This window comes from Salvelinus fontinalis, chromosome 34, assembly GCF_029448725.1.
Source record: "Salvelinus fontinalis isolate EN_2023a chromosome 34, ASM2944872v1, whole genome shotgun sequence".
NCBI lineage: Eukaryota > Metazoa > Chordata > Actinopteri > Salmoniformes > Salmonidae > Salvelinus > Salvelinus fontinalis.
In genome coordinates this window covers 39,253,916-39,281,522 of record NC_074698.1, presented here as the reverse complement: position 1 = coordinate 39,281,522, position 27,607 = coordinate 39,253,916, and the positions used below count along the sequence as shown (strand labels likewise).

The window sequence follows — 27,607 nt, the reverse complement described above, 5'->3', positions numbered from 1 at the left end:
CTCTCGTGTCTAATGCTCTCTGCTCTCTCAGCCTGCTCTCTTCTCTCTGCTCTCTCGCTCTGCTCTCTCTGCTCTCACCCTCTCTGCTCTCTCTGCTCTCTGCTTTCTCTCTCTGCTCTGCTCTCTTCTCTCTCTCGTTTTATATCTTAACAGGGGTGCAGTTCTGACAATCACCACTTGATGTCAGTGTTAAACCAGAAGTGATGAAAACAACATCACTGCAGAGAGAGAGAGTCTAATATACTGATATACAGTGCATTCAGAAAGTATTCAGACCCCTTGACTTTTTCCACATTTTGTCACGTTACAGCCTTATTCTAAAATGGATTACATTGTTTTTTTTCCCACATCAATCTACACACAATAACCCAGAATTACAAAGCAAAAACTGTTTATTTTATGTGTGCAAAAGTATATTTAAAAAAAACTTAGATATCACATTTACATAAGTATTCAGACCCTTTACTCAGTACTTTGTTGAAACACCTTTGGCAGTGATTACAGCCTTAAGTCTTCTTGGGTTTGACGCTACAAGCTTGGCACACCTGTATTTGGGGAGTTTCTCCCATTCTTCTCTGCAGATCCTCTCAAGCTCTGTCAGGTTGGATGGGGAGTGTTGCTGCACAGCTATTTTCAGGTCTCTCCAGAGATGTTCGATCGGGTTCAAGTCCGGGCTTAGGATCATTGTCCTGTTGTCCAGTCTGTGTATACTATACTGGGAAGGTAGAGAGTCAGAACAGATAGAGGATCTGGAGCCCTGAGGGGGAGAGAGAGAGGGAGGGTAGAGAGTCAGAACAGAGGGAAAGAGAGAGAGAGGGAGGGGAGAGAGTCAGAACAGAGGGAAAGAGAGAGAGAGGGAGGGTAGAGAGTCAGAACAGAGGGAAAGAGAGAGAGGGAGGGTAGAGAGTCAGAACAGAGGGAAAGAGAGAGAGAGAGGGGAGAGAGTCAGAACAGAGAGAAAGAGAGAGAGAGAGGGGAGAGAGTCAGAACAGAGAGAAAGAGAGAGAGTGAGGGTAGAGAGTCAGAACAGAGGGAAAGAGAGAGAGGGAGGGTAGAGAGTCAGAACAGAGAGAAAGAGAGAGAGGGAGGGTAGAGAGTCAGAACAGAGAGAAAGAGAGAGAGAGGGATGGTAGAGAGTCAGAACAGAGGGAAATAGAGAGAGAGTGAGGGTAGAGAGTCAGAACAGAGGGAAAGAGAGAGGGAGGGATGGTAGAGAGTCAGAACAGAGGGAAAGAGAGAGAGAGAGGGGAGAGAGTCAGAACAGAGAGAAAGAGAGAGAGAGGGATGGTAGAGAGTCAGAACAGAGGGAAAGAGAGAGAGAGAGGGGAGAGAGTCAGAACAGAGAGAAAGAGAGAGAGTGAGGGTAGAGAGTCAGAACAGAGGGAAAGAGAGAGAGGGAGGGTAGAGAGTCAGAACAGAGGGAAAGAGAGAGAGGGAGGGTAGAGAGTCAGAACAGAGGGAAAGAGAGAAATAGAGAGGGAGGGAGAGAGAGAAATCGAGAGAGAGAGAGGGAGGGTAGAGAGTCAGAACAGAGGGAAAGAGAGAGAGAGGGAGGGTAGAGAGTCAGAACAGAGGGAAATAGAGAGAGAGGGAGGGTAGAGAGTCAGAACAGAGAGAAAGAGAGAGAGAGAGGGGAGAGAGTCAGAACAGAGAGAAAGAGAGAGAGTGAGGGTAGAGAGTCAGAACAGAGGGAAAGAGAGAGAGGGAGGGTAGAGAGTCAGAACAGAGGGAAAGAGAGAGAGGGAGGGTAGAGTCAGAACAGAGAGAAAGAGAGAGAGAGGGATGGTAGAGAGTCAGAACAGAGGGAAATAGAGAGAGAGGGAGGGTAGAGTCAGAACAGAGAGAAAGAGAGAGAGAGGGAGGGGAGAGAGTCAGAACAGAGGGAAAGAGAGGGAGAGAGGGGAGAGAGTCAGAACAGAGGGAAAGAGAGAGAGGGAGGGTAGAGAGTCAGAACAGAGGGAAAGAGAGAGAGGGAGGGTAGAGAGTCAGAACAGAGGGAAAGAGAGAGGGAGGGATGGTAGAGAGTCAGAACAGAGGGAAAGAGAGAGAGAGAGGGGAGAGAGTCAGAACAGAGAGAAAGAGAGAGAGAGGGATGGTAGAGAGTCAGAACAGAGGGAAAGAGAGAGAGAGAGGGGAGAGAGTCAGAACAGAGGGAAAGAGAGAGAGGGAGGGTAGAGAGTCAGAACAGAGGGAAAGAGAGAGAGGGAGGGTAGAGAGTCAGAACAGAGGGAAAGAGAGAGAGAGGGAGGGTAGAGAGTCAGAACAGAGGGAAAGAGAGAAATAGAGAGGGAGGGAGAGAGAGAAATCGAGAGAGAGAGAGAGGGAGGGTAGAGAGTCAGAACAGATGGAGAGAGAGAGAGAGGGAGGGTAGAGAGTCAGAACCGAGGGAGAGAGAGAAATAGAGAGAGGGAGAGAGAGAGAGATAGATTAGTCAGCAGTAATTATTCAGGACGACGTTCGTCTTAAAATGTACTTCTTTATTTCTCTCTTTCCCCACTGAGGAAGATAAAGGACACACACACACGTGTTTATATCACCTTCTGGGGACACCTGTTCTCACACCACATTCTGGGGTCACCTGTTCTCACACCACATTCTGGGGACACCTGTTCTCACACCACATTCTGGGGACACCACTTTCCTGACAACCTGGAGACAAGATGAAAACATCAAAACATCTATAATAAATCTATAATGATCTGGGAACCAAGTTCCAACCAACTAGTACCATCTGGGGACAATAGTGTCGGCTGTTGTTTAGGACACAAGGGGAAGATGGATTCTAATCTAGATGAGTTTGAATGGCCTTTCAGCATATCAGAACCCACTAGAGAATGGATTCTAATCTAGATCAGTTTGAATGGTCTTTCAGCATATCAGAACCACTAGAGAATGGATTCTAATCTAGATCAGTTTGAATGGCCTTTCAGCATATCAGAACCACTAGAGAATGGATTCTAATCTAGATCAGTTTGAATGGCCTTTCAGCATATCAGAACCCACTAGAGAATGGATTCTAATCTAGATCAGTTTGAATGGCCTTTCAGCATATCAGAACCACTAGAGAATGGATTCTAATCTAGATCAGTTTGAATGGCCTTTCAGCATATCAGAACCCACTAGAGAATGGATTCTAATCTAGATCAGTTTGAATGGCCTTTCAGCATATCAGAACCACTAGAGAATGGATTCTAATCTAGATCAGTTTGAATGGCCTTTCAGCATATCAGAACCACTAGAGAATGGATTCTAATCTAGATCAGTTTAAATGGCCTTTCAGCATATCAGAACCACTAGAGAATGGATTCTAATCTAGATCAGTTTGAATGGCCTTTCAGCATATCAGAACCACTAGAGAATGGATTCTAATCTAGATCAGTTTGAATGGCCTTTCAGCATATCAGAACCACTAGAGAATGGATTCTAATCTAGATCAGTTTGAATGGCCTTTCAGCATATCAGAACCACTAGAGAATGGATTCTAATCTAGATCAGTTTGAATGGCCTTTCAGCATATCAGAACTACTAGAGAATGGATTCTAATCTAGATCAGTTTGAATGGCCTTTCAGCATATCAGAACCACTAGAGAATGGATTCTAATCTAGATCAGTTTGAATGGTCTTTCAGCATATCAGAACCACTAGAGAATGGATTCTAATCTAGATCAGTTTGAATGGCCTTTCAGCATATCAGAACCACTAGAGAATGGATTCTAATCTAGATCAGTTTGAATGGTCTTTCAGCATATCAGAACCCACTAGAGAATGGATTCTAATCCAGATCAGTTTGAATGGCCTTTCAGCATATCAGAACCCACTAGAGAATGGATTCTAATCTAGATCAGTTTAAATGGCCTTTCAGCATATCAGAACCACTAGAGAATGGATTCTAATCTAGATCAGTTTGAATGGCCTTTCAGCATATCAGAACCACTAGAGAATGGATTCTAATCTAGATCAGTTTGAATGGCCTTTCAGCATATCAGAACTACTAGAGAATGGATTCTAATCTAGATCAGTTTGAATGGCCTTTCAGCATATCAGAACCCACTAGAGAATGGATTCTAATCCAGATCAGTTTGAATGGCCTTTCAGCATATCAGAACCCACTAGAGAATGGATTCTAATCTAGATCAGTTTGAATGGTCTTTCAGCATATCAGAACCACTAGAGAATGGATTCTAATCTAGATCAGTTTGAATTGCCTTTCAGCATATCAGAACCCACTAGAGAATGGATTCTAATCTAGATCAGTTTGAATGGCCTTTCAGCATATCAGAACCACTAGAGAATGGATTCTAATCTAGATCAGTTTGAATGGCCTTTCAGCATATCAGAACCACTAGAGAATGGATTCTAATGTAGATCAGTTTGAATGGCCTTTCAGCATATCAGAACCACTAGAGAATGGATTCTAATGTAGATCAGTTTGAATGGCCTTTCAGCATATCAGAACCACTAGAGAATGGATTCTAATCTAGATCAGTTTGAATGGCCTTTCAGCATATCAGAACCACTAGAGAATGTTGCCGGGCCTCTTTAGCATCAGATGTACATCAACCTACAAGGTGTGAAAACATGCTTGATAAATAAATGCTTTATAAATAGTGCATAAACTATTGTAAATGATTAATTGCATGAAGAAATAATGGGAAAATATCAATAAAAAACAATAGTTATTTGTTTAAAGTCAAGGATATGTTTTGTATAATTCTACAGTCCTAGAAACAAGAAGGCCTAGAGCCTATTTCTGTTTCCCTGACAATAAAACTCTGAAAAAAAAATGAAAAAATGGAATCCATTTGATCAACTTTATTTATAGGTTTGATTAGTAATAGAGTTATAGTCATTAATAATAACACTATAACCAGCCAGGTGATTAGTTATAGTCATTAATAATAACACTATAACCAGCCAGGTGATTAGTTATAGTCATTAATAATAACACTATAACCAGCCAGGTGATTAGTAATAGAGTTATAGTCATTAATAATAACACTATAACCAGCCAGGTGATTAGTTATAGTCATTAATAATAACACTATAACCAGCCAGGTGATTAGTAATAGAGTTATAGTCATTAATAATAACACTATAACCAGCCAGGAGATTAGTAATAGAGTTATAGTCATTAATAAAAACACTATAACCAGCCAGGTGATTAGTTATAGAGTTATAGTCATTAATAATAACACTATAACCAGCCAGGTGATTAGTTATAGTCATTAATAATAACACTATAACCAGCCAGGTGATTAGTAATAGAGTTATAGTCATTAATAATAACACTATAACCAGCCAGGTGATTAGTTATAGTCATTAATAATAACACTATAACCAGCCAGGTGATTAGTAATAGAGTTATAGTCATTAATAATAACACTATAACCAGCCAGGTGATTAGTAATAGAGTTATAGTCATTAATAATAACACTATAACCAGCCAGGTGATTAGTTATAGAGTTATAGTCATTAATAATAACACTATAACCAGCCAGGTGATTAGTTATAGTCATTAATAATACCACTATAACCAGCCAGGTGATTAGTAATAGAGTTATAGTATTAATAAAGTCTAGTTACAGCTTCTAACAGAAACTAACAGATAATAATATTAATACTATAACCAGCCAAGTGAATTTCTTCTCTTTAAGTTTCGGGTCCACAGCTTCGGGGATTTGTGTGAGCAAGCCCCAAAAACAAATCAGTTGCACTGCAAACAGTTTCATGGGCCTTGTTTCCTGTGCACCTGCCAACTTGACATTATGTCTTATTTTTATGGTTTAAAATAAAGGCTCCCGCCTTTATTTGTTCACTATTCCCAGAAGCTCGTCTTCTCTGCAGTCAACAAGTCTGCCAGGGGTAATTAATGTGAAGAAGTTGACCATGGTCATATTCCTGCCTTTGTCCACGAGTTTCAACACCAGTCTCTGACCCGCTGGCCTGGTTTCATCTTTCACCAGATAGGGAAAGACATTGAGCAAGTACTTGGTTTCAACACCAGTCTCTGTCCCGCTGGCCTGGTTTCATCTTTCACCAGATAGGGAAAGACATTGAACAAGTACTTGGTTTCAACACCAGTCTCTGACCCGCTGGCCTGGTTTCATCTTTCACCAGATAGGGAAAGACATTGAACAAGTACTTGGTTTCAACACCAGTCTCTGACCCGCTGGCCTGGTTTCATCTTTCACCAGATAGGGAAAGACATTGAGCAAGTACTTGGTTTCAACACCAGTCTCTGTCCCGCTGGCCTGGTTTCATCTTTCACCAGATAGGGAAAGACATTGAACAAGTACTTGGTTTCAACACCAGTCTCTGACCCGCTGGCCTGGTTTCATCTTTCACCAGATAGGGAAAGACATTGAACAAGTACTTGGTTTCAACACCAGTCTCTGACCCGCTGGCCTGGTTTCATCTTTCACCAGATAGGGAAAGACAAGTACTTGGTTTCCACCTTGGCGCAAACAAAAACTTAACTGAAATCACATGCACTATTATTTGTGTATTTCTGGTTGCTGGCGCCCATTCATCAATTAACAACAGAATAGCATATTTTAATGTTACGTTTATTATGTTACTAGTTTTTGCTTAGTAGCCAGAGCTATATATTCTTGGAAAAAGTTACATTTGAAAAAAAGAGCTTCACCTCTTGAACTCAGTTATTTATCAAAGGTAAGTGTCATAAAAGGTACGTGTCATAAAAGGTACGTGTCATAAAAGGTACGTGTCATAAAAGGTACGTGTCATAAAAGGTACGTGTCATAAAAGGTACGTGTCATAAAAGGTACGTGTCATAAAAGGTACGTGTCATAAAAGGTACGTGTCATAAAAGGTACGTGTCATAAAAGGTACGTGTCATAAAAGGTACGTGTCATAAAAGGTCCGTGTCATAAAAAGTGCAGAATATGCTTTTTCAGATACTATATAGAAATCACAATGTTTTACCTGCATGTGGCGGATTTGATAAAGCGATGCGCCCATCTCTTCATGTACAATTTGACAAATAATAGGCCTAATATATTGTCACTCATCCGACTGCCAATGTAAACGTGTCTATAGGCTAACTCTTATGTGTGAAAATGTGGTATCGTTTTAGGTGTAGTTTCAATGCGCCGGCTGATCAGGTTGTCTGGCATCGATTGTTTCCCGCCCAATATGAATTATTTAGAAGGTCTAGTGCAACATTTAAAATGTTATTATTTATAATAAATGTGATAAATATTAAAGAGAGTTGTAGTAAATAAAACAGTCCCATAACTGTTTTTTACAAAGTAAAATGTGAAGGAAACAGGAAACCGCACACTGCTCTTGATAGCTCTGACGAAGGCCGTGTGGCCTTAAGCTTATTAAATATCGGTGATACTATCAAGAGCAGTGTGCAGTTTCCTTTTTCCTTCATCTTGTTCAATTGTTGCCATGCACCTGCAAATAAGATTGCTCAGATGTGCGAGTGCCCTTTTTGAATTTGTACAAAGTAAAATGTAAAAGTAATGGTATCAACCCACAAGTCATGTGGTCAAATGATTTACTGCTGATAAATAGGCATAACAAACTCATCAATACACTAATGTTCAAATTAATTCAAACTCTTCACCCTCCTAATCACTCAGGCCTCATTTAAATGGAATTGTGAAGGTGCACAATTATCTCCCATTCATCACTCAGTCAGGAGAGTTGCATCAGCACCTGGCTGGGTACCAACTTCCTACAGCACATTGTCTCGGTGGATTCAGTTTGTCACTCAGTCAGGAGAGTTGCATCAGCGCCTGGCTGGGTACCAACTTCCTACAGCACATTGTCTCGGTGGATTCAGTTTGTCACTCAGTCAGGAGAGTTGCATCAGCGCCTGGCTGGGTACCAACTTCCTACAGCACATTGTCTCGGCGGATTCAGTTCATCACTCAGTCAGGAGAGTTGCTTCAGCACCTGGCTGGGTACCAACTTCCTACAGCACATTGTCTCGGTGGATTCAGTTTGTCACTCAGTCAGGAGAGTTGCATCAGCACCTGGCTGGGTACCAACTTCCTACAGCACATTGTCTTGGTGGATTCAGTTTGTCACTCAGTCAGGAGAGTTGCATCAGCACCTGGCTGGGTACCAACTTCCTACAGCACATTGTCTTGGTGGATTCAGTTTGTCACTCAGTCAGGAGAGTTGCATCAGCACCTGGCTGGGTACCAACTTCCTACAGCACATTGTCTTGGTGGATTCAGTTTGTCACTCAGTCAGGAGAGTTGCATCAGCACCTGGCTGGGTACCAACTTCCTACAGCACATTGTCTTGGTGGATTCAGTTTGTCACTCAGTCAGGAGAGTTGCATCAGCACCTGGCTGGGTACCAACTTCCTACAGCACATTGTCTCGGTGGATTCAGTTTGTCACTTAGTCAGGAGAGTTGCATCAGCGCCTGGCTGGGTACCAACTTCCTACAGCACATTGTCTTGGTGGATTCAGTTTGTCACTCAGTCAGGAGAGTTGCATCAGCACCTGGCTGGGTACCAACTTCCTACAGCACATTGTCTTGGTGGATTCAGTTTGTCACTCAGTCAGGAGAGTTGCATCAGCACCTGGCTGGGTACCAACTTCCTACAGCACATCGTCTCGGTGGATTCAGTTTGTCACTTAGTCAGGAGAGTTGCATCAGCGCCTGGCTGGGTACCAACTTCCTACAGCACATTGTCTCGGCGGATTCAGTTTTAAGTGTGAAAAAGGCTCTAAATACTTTTGTTTGAGATTTCAAAATTCTGACAAATGAACAGTGTAAAATACAAACATTCCGGAAAAGTCAGGGAAGGAGGAGGACAGATTTTTGATGGTCAGATTTTTTAATTTACAAAATCAAACAAACAGAGAGGCGGGCAGGCAGGAAGAGGGACAGACGGGCGGACAGGCAGGAAGAGGGACAGACGGGCGGACAGGCAGGAAGAGGGACAGACGGGCGGGCAGGCATACAGACACGTAGAAATAAGGGTACAGTATAGTACCCTGGAGTACAAAAATATCAAATGTACATTCAGAGATATGCAATGTATTGTCAAATACTTTGAATATACTACATGCCTAGGAACTAACTTGGTTAAGGCCACAGTCCTGAAAATGAACGAATTCAACAACTGTCTCTGTCACTAACAAATACAGTCATGGGTGGTAATGCTACAGTTCACTAGAAAAGTCAAGACACACTGGGAAATGATTTAGGACACATGGCTTGGTGGGGGCAAGGCTTTCACATTACCCCGGAGTGGGAGATGTACCGTGCTACAGACAAGACCCCTTTATGAGGCACTGAAGGAGGCAATAACATGGTGCATTTGTTACCAAGTGGGAAGTGGCAATTTATTACATAACACTGGGAAAAATCCACTTGAAAAGGGACCTCTAACTGGTAATTACTAAACTCATCATCCTGAGCTCCCACTTCTACCACATGGTGACCTCTAACTGGTAATTACTAAACTCATCATCCTGAGCTCCCACTTCTACCACATGGTGACCTCTAACTGGTAATTACTAAACTCATCATCCTGAGCTCCCACTTCTACCACATGGTGACCTCTGACTGGTAATTACTAAACTCATCATCCTGAGCTCCCACTTCTACCACATGGTGACCTCTAACTGGTAATTACTAAACTCATCATCCTGAGCTCCCACTTCTACCACATGGTGACCTCTAACTGGTAATTACTAAACTCATCATCCTGAGCTCCCACTTCTACCACATGGTGACCTCTAACTGGTAATTACTAAACTCATCATCCTGAGCTCCCACTTCTACCACATGGTGACCTCTGACTGGTAATTACTAAACTCATCATCCTGAGCTCCCACTTCTACCACATGGTGACCTCTAACTGGTAATTACTAAACTCATCATCCTGAGCTCCCACTTCTACCACATGGTGACCTCTGACTGGTAATTACTAAACTCATCATCCTGAGCTCCCACTTCTACCACATGGTGACCTCTAACTGGTAATTACTAAACTCATCATCCTGAGCTCCCACTTCTACCACATGGTGACCTCTAACTGGTAATTACTAAACTCATCATCCTGAGCTCCCACTTCTACCACATGGTGACCTCTAACTGGTAATTACTAAACTCATCATCCTGAGCTCCCACTTCTACCACATGGTGACCTCTAACTGGTAATTACTAAACTCATCATCCTGAGCTCCCACTTCTACCACATGGTGACCTCTGACTGGTAATTACTAAACTCATCATCCTGAGCTCCCACTTCTACCACATGGTGACCTCTGACTGGTAATTACTAAACTCATCATCCTGAGCTCCCACTTCTACCACATGGTGACCTCTAACTGGTAATTACTAAACTCATCATCCTGAGCTCCCACTTCTACCACATGGTGACCTCTAACTGGTAATTACTAAACTCATCATCCTGAGCTCCCACTTCTACCACATGGTGACCTCTGACTGGTAATTACTAAACTCATCATCCTGAGCTCCCACTTCTACCACATGGTGACCTCTAACTGGTAATTACTAAACTCATCATCCTGAGCTCCCACTTCTACCACATGGTGACCTCTGACTGGTAATTACTAAACTCATCATCCTGAGCTCCCACTTCTACCACATGGTGACCTCTGACTGGTAATTACTAAACTCATCATCCTGAGCTCCCACTTCTACCACATGGTGACCTCTAACTGGTAATTACTAAACTCATCATCCTGAGCTCCCACTTCTACCACATGGTGACCTCTGACTGGTAATTACTAAACTCATCATCCTGAGCTCCCACTTCTACCACATGGTGACCTCTAACTGGTAATTACTAAACTCATCATCCTGAGCTCCCACTTCTACCACATGGTGACCTCTGACTGGTAATTACTAAACTCATCATCCTGAGCTCCCACTTCTACCACATGGTGACCTCTGACTGGTAATTACTAAACTCATCATCCTGAGCTCCCACTTCTACCACATGGTGACCTCTGACTGGTAATTACTAAACTCATCATCCTGAGCTCCCACTTCTACCACATGGTGACCTCTGACGTCACCTACTAAGAAAATGTTTTTTATAAAAGGCATTTTTGGCAGTTAAATGCAACAAAACATTATTTATAAAAATCTATCTGTTTTTGAACTCTATAATTTGTTTACAAGCATGATAGCTGTACTTTTAGTTTATGGTTGACGCAGTTGTTGGCCATTAGCCAATCGCAGTTTATCAATAAGATGAAATGACATGAATGCATCCAAATAGGATTTAAGACAACTGGTCAATTCCCACCTCCCACATCGTTACAAACGCAGCATCAGAGTGAAAACTTGAGACCCAACATAACAATCCTTTCACAACATACAATCCCGGGAACATTGTGAACGCTGAACATTGTAATGGCATTTTATTTTTCCGCTGTACCGGAAAAATTGAACCGTCACCCCAAAACATAGCGAACAGTGGGTTTGGTGAACCGTTACACCCCTACTTACAAGGAACAAATGGCTTTGTCACTGTTCTAGTACTATATAAACTCAGCAAAAAAATAAATGTCCCTCTTTCAAGACCCTGTCTTACAAAGATAATTCGTAAAATCCAAATAACTTCACAGAACTTCATTGTTAAAGGTTTAAACACTTTCCCATGCTTGTTCAATGAACCATAAACAACTAATGAACATGCACCTATGGAATGGTCGCTAAGACACTAACCGCTTACAGACGGTAGGCAAATAAGGTCACATATTCATCATCTGTTATTTCTATGCTGCTGATTGAGTCTTCAGGGTCATATCCAACTATGCCTTTGTCAAGACGGCCATATTTAGGTGCAGATCTGGCTGTAGTGAGGCATTTGTCCTTCAATGCATTACATTTCTCTAAACTGCTCTCACTTTCACTTTCTGTTCCTAACACATACTCATCTTCTGTTATTTCGATGCTGCTGATTGAGTCTTCAGAATCATATCCAAGCATTTGTTTGAGCTGAAATCATAAAATCAAATCAGAATTGACACATTTGTTTTACTGAATACATTGTCTGATCACTGAAAACCTGAACTGTTTACTCCAACATATCAACTCTTATTTACCAAACCAATAACTGTACAATCATGTCCTGATGATTTGTAATCATTCCATTACCTATTTTGTAGGCTAATGCTCAGTACACACCCACAATCCCATGGGGCAGAAAGAGCCAAAGAACCCTTTTAGGTTCTAGATAGCAGTGTAGAAAAATGACATCCACAGATTTTGGCCTGAGTTTAGGGGAGGGTAGCTGACTGATGGATATTCAGCATGAAAAATATCCAATGGGGTGGGGGCAGGCAAAAGTGTTTAGAAAACATTAGTCTTATTTAGAATAAAGAGGACTCTAAAATTACACAATATACACTGCTCAAAAAAATAAAGGGAACACTTAAACAACACAATGTAACTCCAAGTCAATCACACTTCTGTGAAATCAAACTGTCCACTTAGGAAGCAACACTGATTGACAATAAATTTCACATGCTGTTGTGCAAATGGAATAGACAACAGGTGGAAATTATAGGCAATTAGCAAGACACCCCCAATAAAGGAGTGGTTCTGCAGGTGGTGACCACAGACCACTTCTCAGTTCCTATGCTTCCTGGCTGATGTTTTGGTCACTTTTGAATGCTGGCGGTGCTTTCACTCTAGTGGTAGCATGAGACGGAGTCTACAACCCACACAAGTGGCTCAGGTAGTGCAGCTCATCCAGGATGGCACATCAATGCGAGCTGTGGCAAGAAGGTTTGCTGTGTCTGTCAGCGTAGTGTCCAGAGCATGGAGGCGCTACCAGGAGACAGGCCAGTACATCAGGAGACGTGGAGGAGGCCGTAGGAGGGCAACAACCCAGCAGCAGGACCGCTACCTCCGCCTTTGTGCAAGGAGGAGCAGGAGGAGCACTGCCAGAGCCCTGCAAAATGACCTCCAGCAGGCCACAAATGTGCATGTGTCTGCTCAAACGGTCAGAAACAGACTCCATGAGGGTGGTATGAGGGCCCGACGTCCACAGGTGGGGGTTGTGCTTACAGCCCAACACCGTGCAGGACGTTTGGCATTTGCCAGAGAACACCAAGATTGGCAAATTCGCCACTGGCGCCCTGTGCTCTTCACAGATGAAAGCAGGTTCACACTGAGCACATGTGACAGACGTGACAGAGTCTGGAGACGCCGTGGATTTCTTTGGGGGGCGCACAGCCCTCCATGTGCTCGCCAGAGGTAGCCTGACTGCCATTAGGTACCAAGATGAGATCCTCAGACCCCTTGTGAGACCATATGCTGGTGCGGTTGGCCCTGGGTTCCTCCTAATGCAAGACAATGCTAGACCTCATGTGGCTGGAGTGTGTCAGCAGTTCCTGCAAGAGGAAGGCATTGATGCTATGGACTGGCCCGCCCGTTCCCCAGACCTGAATCCAATTGAGCACATCTGGGACATCATGTCTCGCTCCATCCACCAACGCCACGTTGCACCACAGACTGTCCAGGAGTTGGCGGATGCTTTAGTCCAGGTCTGAGAGGAGATCCCTCAGGAAACCATCCGCCACCTCATCAGGAGCATGCCCAGGCGTTGTAGGGAGGTCATACAGGCACGTGGAGGCCACACACACTACTGAGCCTCATTTTGACTTGTTTTAAGGACATTACATCAAAGTTGGATCAGCCTGTAGTGTGGTTTTCCACTTTAATTTTGAGTGTGACTCCAAATCCAGACCTCCATGGGTTGATAAATTTGATTTCCATTGATCATTTTTGTGTGATTGTTGTCAGCACATTCAACTATGTAAAGAAAAAAGTATTTAATAAGAATATTTCATTCATTCAGATCTAGGATGTGTTATTTTAGTGTTCCCTTTATTTTTTTGAGCAGTGTATTATTTAGAATTAATTGAAATTGGGCATAAAATAAATCAGAAACAACCAAAACAAACTACAAATGCATCCAACAAGTTAGTAGTCACAAGAAGGGATACATACTAAACAAGTTCTAAAATGGCTATTGAACAAATATCCCAACATTTCTCCTTAAAAAATATTAGCCATTTTGTGTTATGCTGTAAGGATTGGGTTCAACTTCCATTTCAATTCAGAAAGTAAAGCAAATTCCAATTCCAAATTGAAAACCATTAAAGAGAAATTAAAAAACACAGTGTAGTGGTTGAAATGATTGGAATTGACCCCAACACTGTGTGATATACTGTACATGACTAGTTCAAGGTTAAATTAAAAAGTATACATACAAAAGAAATGTAGGATAATGTTGCTAAAAAAAATACAAAAATAAATCACAGAAGAATTCTAAAATGTTGTGTCCAATGGTGTCTAATTTGAAAAAAATCTAAATATACACATTGGGAGATATTTAGCAAAATAGACAGACATACCTATATTTCCCCATAGGAAACAATGGGACGACCTCAGAGTTCCATGAGTCATTTCTTGTTGTGGTTGACCTTTTAACTACCAACGTGGGCAGGTCTCATTGCCAACAATAGCAATGCAGGCATTGTGATGCAGAACAATGGGCTGGGAATAGAACGTTCGGAAAGCCAGTTGGTGCCACGGTGCTCAGTAGAACTAATAGGAGATGGCATTGTGATGCAGAACAATGGGCTGGGAATAGAACGTTCGGAAGGAGAGTTGGTGCCACGGTGCTCAGTAGAACTAATAGGAGATGGCAGGGTGAAAAATGACCTAAAATAAGACCTGTTTTTTCACGATTACTTCAAAACTAAAGCAAGCAACTGGGACATATGGTAATATTATGAAACTGGGCTCCACGACGGATGCAATGAACTCATTTTTACCAGAAAAAAAGCGTTGTTAAAAATGTCATTTGTCCAGCCTCATAAAGCCATCCCGAGTACAGATGACACCAGTAATGTCAGAGTTTTCAGTTAAGCTGAAAGATAGCTTTGCAACATGATTTGATGAGTTTAGTCTCCACACAAAGGTAATGCAGTTTGTTAGGGATCCTTTCTATACCGATGTGACGGGGAGACTTCTCTGCGAATGCTAAGGTGCCAATGTCACATGACAAGGGTTCCCTCTACCGAGAGTTCGGAGACGTGCAAACATCTTATCTGAGGCACTTCAGTCTGCGGGCTGTGCAACGTTTTGGACTGAGCATATTATTGCAGAATAATTCCTAAACAGACACGTGTAAATCCAGCTTCTCTCACATGAAAACAAACACTGTTTCTTCCTGTCAAATGTGAATCTTCAGACCGGCGGGTGGCACTTTTCTGCTCTCTCCCAAAGTGCAATTTCTTCCATTCGAAGGGAAACACTTGTGTGTTTTTAATGTTCAAAATAAATTGTGTAAAACAGGAAAGAATGAAATTAAATAAATACAGAATGGAATGTGATGCTGGTCAGCTGACATATGCCATGCATAAAAGGTTTCCTATGTGTAAATAAAAATAAAAAACAAAGAATGTAATGCAGGTCAACTGTGTTATAAGTAGGCCAAAAAAGTGGTTCATACCGGTCTTAGGGAAAGCAATCGCATGTAAAAAATGTCTGGTCCCCAGTAAATAACCTTTTTCAAATCTGCCAACTGTAAGAATATAGTTGAATAGCCCTGATCTAGGTGAATACGCTAGGGGCTATAATATCTGGGGAGTTAGGCTGATAGACAATTTAAAGGGGGATCAACGATCGACTGTGGCCATCATTCAAGTTCTCTTACCGTGGGTTTGGGGCTGGAAGACACAGGCACGGTCTCCGCATCTTCTTTCAAGTTGGAATCTGATCCATCCGTGTCCATGCTGTTCTGAAAGGGTTGGGAGTTGTCATTCTGCAACGCGTCAATGAGCTGAAATCAGTCAAACAAGGCAAACAAAATAAACCTACGCGGCACAGAAATACTTAAATACTATTAGCTCCTTTAAAGTTGAGGTACAATCCAACAAATTACCATAAAACACGACAAGTAACCAAGCACGGACACACTAATAGCCAAAAACATTCACACAAATATTAAATACAACAATATTCCTAAAGAATAATGTGTGTGTAGATTGTGTGTGTTCGAGTGTGAGAGTGGACATGTTTAACTATACTTGTGGGGACCAGAAGTCCACGCAAGAATAGCAAACTGACAACCATTGGACCAACTGGGGACATTTGCAGGTCCAGACAAGGAATAAGACTATTTCTAGGGGGTTTAGGGTTAGAATCAGCATTAGAATACAATGACTTACACAAACAAGACAACTAAAGAATAATGTGGGTGTTACAATCAGCATTAGAATACAATGACTTACACAAACAATACAACTAAAGAATAATGTGGGTGTTACAATCAGCATTAGAATACAATGACTTACACAAACAATACAACTAAAGAATAATGTGGGTGTTACAATCAGCATTAGAATACAATGACTTACACAAACAATACAACTAAAGAATAATGTGGGTGTTACAATCAGCATTAGAATACAATGACTTACACAAACAATACAACTAAAGAATAATGTGGGTGTTACAATCAGCATTAGGGTTAGAATCAGCATTAGGGTTAGAATCAGCATTAGGGTTAGAATCAGCATTAGGGTTAGAATCAGCATTAGGGTTAGAATCAGCATCAGGGTTAGAATCAGCATCAGGGTTAGAATCAGCATCAGGGTTAGAATACTATGACTTATACAAACAATACAACTAAAGAATAATGTGGGTGTAGATTGTGTGTGTTAGTGTGATAGACTGTGTCTGTGTGCGTGTGTTATTGTGTGTCATTACACAGTCCCTAATGTGCCATGAGATGTTGTTTTATAAATTTTTTAAAGATCATTTTGCTTACATTTAAAAAAAAATCCCAGCAGAAATAAATCTGATATTTAGTAACAAAATGAGCCCTTGCTCAATATTATCCAATGGGAGAATCTGTTTTCCTATAGTCCTGCCCATTAAGTGCTGTCAATCAATATCAGTAACATACCAGTTACTGCCAATCAGAGCTGCTAACAGGGGTACAAGGGTCTGTCTGCCCGCCCATTGGCTCTTTCGACGCGGATAGACCACACTGCCTGAACATGCTTTGGCTAAACTCAGCTTTGACTTAAAGAACATTGGACTCAGCTTTGACTATCATAAACTTTATCCGATCAACATTTATCCTTCAACATGGCTCGTTTCGTAGTCTGCTGAGCATCATGATCTACTTTTACATAATGATGTTAGGTAGCTGAGTAAGGGTAGGCCTAATGCTCTCAAGAGAGTATGAGAGTTTAGGGAGGAGATAATTGCATTTCTCTGCAATTGCCGCCACAACAAACCCAACACATACTGGTGTAAATGCTTGATGAGGAGTTTGTAGCTGAGGTTTGTTTATTGAGTGGCATCAATCACTTGGACTTAATTTGGGACTACAGAGGAGGGATAAAACAGTTATTGACATGATTGACTGCTTTTCTTTGTTCCTCTGATATGAGCCCCCCCAAAACCTTTTCCCTACAGTGGGTAACTATAGAAGGCTGGCTGGACAATACAGTGGGTAACTATAGAAGGCTGGGCTGGACAATACAGTGGGTAACTATAGAAGGCTGGGCTGGACAATACAGTGGGTAACTATAGAAGGCTGGCTGGACAATACAGTGGGTAACTATAGAAGGCTGGGCTGGACAATACAGTGGGTAACTATAGAAGGCTGGCTGGACAATACAGTGGGTAACTATAGACGGCTGGGCTGGACAATACAGTGGGTAACTATAGAAGGCTGGGCTGGACAATACAGTGGGTAACTATAGAAGGCTGGGCTGGACAATACAGTGGGTAACTATAGAAGGCTGGGCTGGACAATACAGTGGGTAACTATAGAAGGCTGGGCTGGACAATACAGTGGGTAACTATAGAAGGCTGGCTGGACAATACAGTGGGTAACTATAGAAGGCTGGCTGAACAATACAGTGGGTAACTATAGAAGGCTGGGCTGGACAATACAGTGGGTAACTATAGAAGGCTGGCTGAACAATACAGTGGGTAACTATAGAAGGCTGGCTGGACAATACAGTGGGTAACTATAGAAGGCTGGCTGGACAATACAGTGGGTAACTATAGACGGCTGGGCTGGACAATACAGTGGGTAACTATAGAAGGCTGGGCTGGACAATACAGTGGGTAACTATAGAAGGCTGGGCTGGACAATACAGTGGGTAACTATAGAAGGCTGGGCTGGACAATACAGTGGGTAACTATAGAAGGCTGGCTGGACAATACAGTGGGTAACTATAGAAGGCTGACTGGACAATACAGTGGGTAACTATAGAAGGCTGGGCTGGACAATACAGTGGGTAACTATAGAAGGCTGGGCTGGACAATACAGTGGGTAACTATAGAAGGCTGGGCTGGACAATACAGTGGGTAACTATAGAAGGCTGGCTGGACAATGGAAAAGGTCAAGGAAGAAAAATGGCAAGCAAACGTTGGCTAAGCTGGGGAGGCAGGTAGCCTAGTGGTTAGAGTGTAGGGACGGCAGGTAGCCTAGTGGTTAGAGTGTAGGGACGGCAGGTAGCCCAGTGGTTAGAGTGTAGGGACGGCAGGTAGCCTAGTGGTTAGAGTGTAGGGACGGCAGGTAGCCTAGTGGTTAGAGTGTAGGGACGGCAGGTAGCCTAGTGGTTAGAGTGTAGGGACGGCAGGTAGCCTAGTGGTTAGAGCGTTGGACTAGTAACCGAAAGGTTGCAAGATTGAATCCCCGAGCTGACAAGGTAAAAATCTGTCATTCTGCCCCCTGAACAAGGCAATTAACCCACTGTTCCTAGGCTGTCATTGAAAATAAGAATTTGTTCTTAACTGACTTGACGAGTTAAATAAAAGTTTAAAAAGTTGTTTTAAATACCAATAAGCTGGAGCACTAGCGCCAGCCCATAGCAAATGAATGGAATCAAACACTCGCAAAGCCCGTTTTGACTGGAGTGAAGCTTGGAGATCAATTTCACCTAAATGGCACCAAAAACATGTATCCCTTTTTATTTTACCACTACAATCTGTTCTTAGGACGAAACTGAAAAATAACAACCCGTGTAGAAAGTAAACAGCTGCACCTCGATGGTGCCAGGTGTGCTTATGTCTGCATAACGAGGAAGGAAGAAAAACATTGATATTTCTGGCTAGCGGTCAATGATATACACATTGTAACTTTGCAACAAGATTTGATGATTTTAGTCTCCCCACAAAGGTTATGCAGTTTTCTAGGGACCCTTTCTATACTGATGCGGGGCGAGACGTGTCTGCAAAAGCTGACTTATTTTATTTAGTATATATTTTCTTAACTCTATTTCTTGAACTGCATTGTTGGTTAGGGGCTTGTTAGTAAGCACCTGTTTTATTCGGCGCATGAGACAAAATAAAACTTGATGTTGATTCGCACGAGACTCGTACTTTCAGGTGACCAAAAAACATTAGGTTATTCTGGTTGGAATTAAAAATGACTGACATGGCAGATTTAGACAGGACAAAAATTACATATATGGTGTTTTGTGCTCGGGCACATAATTACATTACCCGACCTCTCCCCGTAAATCAACTTGTCGTCCTTAGCAGACACAAAAATACAAACATTAGGAGTTATTGCATTGTGCTAGTCAATTATTACATAGAACAATCATTTTTTGGAGCCCCTGTCCTGCTATCAGCCTGTGATGTGTGTGTTGTAAAGTGCCTTGCTGATGGGCACAACGGCAGTAGGTAGTATACGGTGATATTGAAGCCCGGTGGGTTACCGGTGTATCCCTGTGTACTACCTACTGCTGTTTTGCCTTTGAGCAAGGGACTTCACCCCTAAGTGCTCTGCTCTGCCACAGCCCCTGTTCTGCTCCCAGCCTGTGACCAACAGGCAAAATAGTCACAGACATCTCTGCACTAAGAGACTGTTTTTGTAGAAACTGACAAACCCCTGGATGCTGAAACATAATCAACATTTTTAAAACACTGAAAAATCCCCTCAAATCAAAAAACGTGATCTAATGCATTGTATACATCTGGGGACCTACTGTATAAGAAAGCACACAGGAAATGCCTGGTGTAGCGTTTAGTTTTGAACATCCTATTCTGGTCAGATGCAGGACTGAACTTTTCAGGAGAAGAGCAAATCCCTCATGAGTTGGGCTACTAAATGAGCCCACAAGAGCCTAACTACTGAGTTCTTATTGATAAGGTTTTTATTTCATGTATTTGAATGTATTGTATATTTAGGTAACTTTTGATGTATGTAACAAGTGCACTGCATTCCAGTGCAATTGATGTTAGACTATAAATGTGTATTTGTGAAAGTGAAATAGTAAATGTGATAATAGAAAAAAATAAACTCATATTGATCTATGACTTTAGTAAAGTTCTTACCATAGGTTTTGGGCTGGACGACATCAGCTTTGATGGCCTGAAATAAGTGAACCAAGACAACAATTAGACATCAATTACATCTTGGTAGTAAAGAGACACTGTCTGCATCACAACATATTGCATGACAGGGTAGTGAATTGCTCATCATCCCGGCTCTTCCAAGATGGGTGGTAATTTCATCTAGCATCTTAATAAAGAGAGTTCCTCACCTGTGTTTAATGAAGATATTTGCAGCACAGGGTTTCTATTTCAGAAAAGGGGCAGAAAAGTCCCTAACGCGTTGTTTAACAAAGGAGTGCAGATGCTCTGATAGCAGTTGGTCTGAAGACTATTATTCTTCCTCAATGTTTAGGTCACGGACAAGGTCAAATTAGGATCTGGGCCTCAGATAGGCCTACAGTGCATATTGTGCCACTAACCATTAAAACGTCTGTCTCCATTTGAATGTTGTTGTTTTTTTAAGATCTCAAAAGGCAGAAATATGTTTATTTTGTTCTCATCAATCCTACTTACCACCATGTTCTTCCTTTCCATTGAAACATCGAAAAGAAACACCTTTGCAGAATCATTGTACTGATCAGCTCGGACCTCGCCCTCCTGTTGTGTGAGCAGTTCATCTCTGATCTGAATCAGGAAACTAAGAGTTGGTTTAAACAGATCTGAATCAGGAAACTAAGAGTTGGTTTAAACAGATCTGAATCAGGAAACTAAGAGTTGGTTTGAACAGATCTGAATCAGGAAACTAAGAGTTGGTGAGAACAGATCAGAATCAGGAAACTAAGAGTTGGTTTAAACAGATCTGAATCAGGAAACTAAGAGTTGGTTTAAACAGATCTGAATCAGGACACTAAGAGTTGGTGAGAACAGATCTGAATCAGGAAACTAAGAGTTGGTTTGAACAGATCTGAATCAGGAAACTAAGAGTTGGTTTAAACAGATCTGAATCAGGATACTAAGAGTTGGTTTAAACAGATCTGAATCAGGAAACTAAGAGTTGGTTTAAACATATCTGAATCAGGAAACTAAGAGTTGGTTTAAACAGATCTGAATCAGGAAACTAAGAGTTGGTTTGAACAGATCTGAATCAGGAAACTAAGAGATGGTTTAAACAGATCTGAATCAGGAAACTAAGAGTTGGTTTAAACAGATCTGAATCAGGAAACTAAGAGTTGGTTTAAACAGATCTGAATCAGGAAACTAAGAGTTGGTTTGAGGGTCAATAATGTGGGACCCCATTGTATACTTCAAAGTTAGAGATATGTTGAAACTGGATCCATCATAATGATTCTACATTTCATAGTATGCCATGGCCTTTACTGGCCAAAGGTTAAACTGCTGTTATGTTTATGATATACTATGGTGTTGTGTCACTAGACTTTGACCAGATATTATTGCATCCAAAGATCAACTGTACCTAGAACACAGATACAGAGACACTTGTCATCAGGAAGGTGCTCTCTCAGCACAACGGAAAATATCTCAATGACTTGACATGTTCTGGTTGTGAATTCAGGCTACAAGGTAAGAATCTTCCCAGGGATTATTGTAAAGTGTGTAGAGACATTAAATGTATGGTTTTATTTTAGTATAGTGAATGACGATATACGAATCGTATAATACGATATATGAACAATATGTTATTGAAATTGACTTGCCTACTCCCAGTTAGCGCCATTTTGTATGATTGAACTGTCACGTACCTGTCCCAGGTGAAATGGACTGTTAGATCTGAGTGTTTTACTGTGGTTATTTTACAATTTGTCAAAATGTTAATGTATCATAGTTGTAAATCATCTTTCAGAATATCAGAACATTTGTTGTTTTCTAAATTACAATGAGCTCCTGCTTCCTGTGTAGTTTGGTATGAAACCACTGAACATACTTTTCTTAACATTGTTATTATGAACTGAATTCAGTAACAGCATAATAATATCAGACCTGTTGAACAAAGCAACACACTAGAATGAGAGAAATTATTAAAAGAGAAAGTGACACATTATTATTTTGAATATTATGGTTATAAATATTATTATTATTTTCATTATTATTATTATTATTATTGTTGTTATTATTATTATTATTATTAGTTCCACCACATGGATAAAAGGTGAAAAATATAAATCACAACTACATGTTCATGTGATGCATTAAATCACCTGACTGTTTGGATGTGTCTGTTAGTAAATGTTTTATTTCTAAGAGATAATTAATAGAACAATTGACCTTCAATAATTAGTTGTCACTGTGTTAACCACAACCAACATGTTGGATCTCTGTTTAGTTGTCACTGTATTAACCACAACCAACATGTTGGATCTCTGTTTAGTTGTCACTGTGTTAACCACAACCAACATGCTGGATCTCTGTTTAGTTGTTACTGTGTTAACCACAACCAACATGTTGGATCTCTGTTTAGTTGTCACTGTGTTAACCACAACCAACATGTTGGATCTCTGTTTAGGGGTCAGTGCTCTAAAATGAGTCTCTCTGGGGAGAGAGAGGAGGGGGGCCCTGCCTCTAAAATGAGTCTCTCTGGGGAGAGAGAGGAGGGGGGCCCTGCCTCTAAAATGCATCTCTCTGGGGAGAGAGAGGAGGGGGGCCCTGTCTCTAAAATGAGTCTCTCTGGGGAGAGAGAGGAGGGGAGCCCTGCCTCTAAAATGAGTCTCTCTGGGGAGAGAGAGGAGGGGGGCCCTGCCTCTAAAATGAGTCTCTCTGGGGAGAGAGAGGAGGGGGGCCCTGCCTCTAAAATGAGTCTCTCTGGGGAGAGAGAGGAGGGGAGCCCTGCCTCTAAAATGAGTCTCTCTGGGGAGAGAGAGGAGGGGGGCCCTGCCTCTAAAATGAGTCTCTCTGGGGAGAGAGAGGAGGGGGGCCCTGCCTCTAAAATGAGTCTCTCTGGGGAGAGAGAGGAGGGGGGCCCTGCCTCTAAAATGAGTCTCTCTGTGGAGAGAGAGGAGGGGAGCCCTGCCTCTAAAATGAGTCTCTCTGAGGGACATGACACCAAAGCTAAGAGGTGAGATTACAATGTTGTTTAATGATTATTAAGAGTTTATTTCCAAAATGCTATTTACACAAAAATGTCACATTTGTTATTTAACCAGAAATTGTAAATATTATGCCCTAAATGCCTTCAAATGCCCGATTTAAAGTCATGCCCAATTTGGGATTATTTTTTAACAACGTGATGTTGCGCTCCAAAGGGAGAACTTGAAATAACATGATGTAGATAATTAAATAATCAAAAGAAAAACGTGTTTATTATACACTCTTAGAAAAGAAGGTTCCTTATAGAACCAAAAATGCTTCTATCACTTCCTTAATATATGGAATCACTAAAAGTTATATATATATTTTTGGGTTCAGTGAAGAAGAACCTCTAGAGTTCTGATCAATGAAAGGTTAATGTTTTGAGGACGTGAACCCAGCAGCCCTCCAGTGGTCAGATCAATTCCACCTGCTTTTTACCAGCGCCCGGCCCGGGATTCGAACCAGCCACCTTTCGGTCACAGCTCCAACTCCAACCTGAGTTAATCTTCAGAAATTAACATGAGTTAATCTGCCAAAATGAAGACAAAATGCTATGCAGTTATACATGGTATCACTTGTTATACATAATTATTATACATAAATCATTGCCAAAAGCACTAGACATACTGTTGCATGTAGGTCTATATTATTTATAGATTGATCATATAGAAATATAAAAACATTATTTTTAACTACTACAAAGCAATTACATGTGGCGCAGGAACCACTGACTCACTGCATTATTCTATAGTATTATCAAGACACCTGCTGTTAACTCTTAACTACTTAGGACAGCTCACGAGGTGTCATAAATATCTTCCGACTAGGTGGGACTAGAGACTTCATGCATAGCTTTAATTTATACCCATAAGTGTAAAATGTCTTTATTCTCAGCACTTATACAAACAATTTTCTAACCTGACACACTTTGACGATATGGACCCAGAGTTATAAAAAAACATAGAATGTTTGTTTCACATAATAATAAAAAATGAATATTACTAATGTAACTCACTGTAAAGACTGGGTTTAGTTGATTGTGTTGCACTGCTCATGTCCGCGTTCTGGAACTGTCCGCGTCCCCCTACAGAACTGTCCGCGTCCCCGTACAGAACTGTCCGCGTCCCCGTACAGAACTGTCCGCGTCCCCGTTCGGTGTGGCGCCAACCATATTGTCCGGTTACGCGCAGAGTTGGCTGAGGTGATCTTGGGGAATAACGACGGAGTTCACTACAGTGTTGAGACACCGAAGTTTATTGTTCAATTTGCTTTTTTCTTTACGGTCAGGGACAGTATGAGTGTAGCCAGATCCGTTTCACTCTCTATCCTTGTTTCATTTTGTGGTTCACCGGATTCGTCATTTTCATCGAGACGAGGTACAGAACGACCAGCTAGCTAGCCAAGCTAGTCGGTACAGCTAGGTAAGCTAGCTAGCTACTATACCAGCAGCATCCTAGTTAACTTAGCTAACAATACATCATTCTCTCGTTGACGGATACTGGCTGCCTCTGTCCGGTTCTCCTCTCTTCACTAGATGAACGGTAACTTTAGTGTTTAACCCCTCTGTGTCCAAGGACCAATCTTTTGAATATTATTTTCAGGGCGCCTCAATAGCAGGTATTGAACCCCGGGTAAATAATCACTAGTCAGAGCCTCAACCTCAGTAAACATTCATTATAAAAAACATCTTAATATCTGATATTGCGAGTAAACAACCTCGGAATAGAAAAGACAAGAGTGCGTCTTCCAGCCCACCAATAAATTACATAATTCAACCCTCCCGGTTAGTAAATTTACCTCAACATGCCCCCGGAGAAGGCAGAGTAACGACACCAGCCTTTTAGCGGGGCTGACTACAACGCTCGCGTCGCTAAATTAATTTTGTTGTTAAAAATGACACACTGCTCGCACGCGCCAACGAGCGTCTAAAAGTCAGTATTATTTGTGACTCAGATCGCGCTACAAGTCCTCATTGGTATTTATAGCAACAGGTACCCACGTGCCATCTCCTCATTGGCTTATAGAAGCAGGTACCCACGTGCCATTTCCTCATTTAGCAAAAAAGCATAACTTAACATAAACATAACTTCTTTAAAGAATAAAAGTTAATTTACGAAAAATTCTGAAAATGGATATATAGAGTTTTGGAATTAAACTCTTATGTTTCCCCATCTGAGCTCAGAGTAGATGAGAGATGTAATGTTTGTCTCTATTGTGTTGAAGTCCAATCAAGCAGGAGAGACCAGCCTCCCCTGTACCCAGCTGTGTGTCCATGAAGAGTGACCTGTCTATGAATCGTCCTATAACCTTTAGAGAGGGAGACTTTTCTACTAAACAAAGGTAAGAAGAACTCATGGGTCATGGTCAGTGAGTTAAACAACACTGTCTCTAGTCATTTCTCCTCTCCCATTTTCCCATTTATCTTGTTGTTTTCATAATCCATAGGCTAATCATTTTGTCCATTTTCATAGTCCTAAAACAATAATAATCAAACACAACATTCCCCCCTGTGTGTGTGTGTGTGTGTGTGTGTGTGTGTGTGTATGTGTGTACTCTCTGGATGAGGAGATGTAATCTCATGTTTTGTCCACAGAAACCAACAGGAGAGATCAGAGTCAGAGATTCTCAGTGGTCAGTCTTCCCAGAGTCATCAAACAGACCTGGCCTCCATATTCAGTGTATGTGGTCCTGTTATGTACATTTGTTTTTGTTTACCTCAAGTAAAGTTGATCTGTCAATCATTCATTAATGTGTTAATGAGAAAGCATTTTGTCTCTTGCTTAACTTATTTACTTTATTTATTTCAGTTGCTTGAAGAGAAAATTATGACATTTGTGAAGAACGAGCTGAAGATGTTCAAGAGGATTCTTAGTCCAGAACTCCCAGAAGGCTTTGAGAGTCAGAAGCAGGATAAGGAAGTGGTGGATGCTGAAGATGAGAAGCAGGAGAGCAGTGCCAGAGAGGGGGCTCTGAAGATCACACTGCACGTCCTGAGGAAAATGAACCAGAAGGAGCTTGCTGACACACTGGAGAAATGTAAATCTGTCTGCCTCATGTTGAATGCTGTTTTATAACATTTAAAAGCTGTAGCTAAAGTACAGCTAAAGTAGCTGTGTAACTCAATGATATTGTAGCAGCCTTAATTAGAGGTCGACCGATTATGATTTTTCAACACCGATACCGATTATTGGACGACCAAAAAGGCCGGTACCGATTAATCGGCCAATTTAAAAAAAAAAATAATAATAAAATAAAAAATGTATTTGTAATAATGACAATTACAACAACAATTACAACAATACTGAATGAACACTTATGTTAACTTTAATACATCAATAAAATCAATTTAGCCTCAAATAAATAATGAAACATGTTCAATTTGGTTTAAATAATGCAAAAACAAAGTGTTGGAGAAGAAAGTAAAAGTGCAATATGTGCCATGTAAGAAAGCTAACGTTTAAGTTCCTTGCTCAGAACATGAGAACATATGAAAGCTGGTGGTTCCTTTTAACATGAGTCTTCAATATTCCCAGGTAAGAAGTTTTAAGTTGTAGTTATAGGAATTATAGGACTATTTCTCTCTATACCATTTGTATTTCATTAACCTTTGACTATTGGATGTTCTTATAGGCACTTTAGTATTGCCAGTGTAACAGTATAGCTTCCGTGCCTCTCCTCGCTCCTCCCTGGGCTCGAACCAGGAACACAACGACAACAACCACCCTCGAAGCAGCGTTACCCATGCAGAGCAAGGGGAACAACTACTCCAAGTCTCAGAACGAGTGACGTTTGAAACGCTATTAGCTCGCGCTAACTAGCTAGCCATTTCACATCGGTTACACCAGCCTCATCTTGGGAGTTGATAGTCTTGAAGTCATAAACAGCGCAATGCTTGACACACAACGAAGAGCTGCTGGCAAAACGCACAAATGTGCTGTTTGAATGAATGTTTACGCGCCTGCTTCTGCCTACCACCGCTCAGTCAGATACTTAGATACTTGTATGCTCAGTCAGATTATATATATTATCTAGCAGGACACGCTAGATAATATCTAGTAATATCATCAACCATGTGTAGTTAACTAGTGATTATGATTGATTGATTGTTTTTTATAAGATAAGTTTAATGCTAGCTAGCAACTTACCTTGGCTTACTGCATTCCTTGTGGAGTGCAATGAGAGAGAAGCAGGTCGTTATTGCGTTGGACTAGTTAACCTGAAGGTTGCAATA

The 27,607-nt window shown here is 41.4% G+C and overlaps 1 protein-coding gene across 1 annotated transcript in view; it reads left to right on the top strand.

Moving 5' to 3' along the window:
* Nucleotides 1–27,607, top strand: part of LOC129833886 (NLR family CARD domain-containing protein 3-like) — a 70,811-nt gene that overhangs the window by 23,497 nt on the left and 19,707 nt on the right. The window contains exons 3-5 of the mRNA XM_055898730.1: nt 25,600–25,716; nt 25,970–26,054; nt 26,184–26,412. Coding sequence (XP_055754705.1) covers nt 25,600–25,716; nt 25,970–26,054; nt 26,184–26,412 — 431 coding nt within the window. The remainder of the gene's footprint in view (nt 1–25,599; nt 25,717–25,969; nt 26,055–26,183; nt 26,413–27,607) is intronic.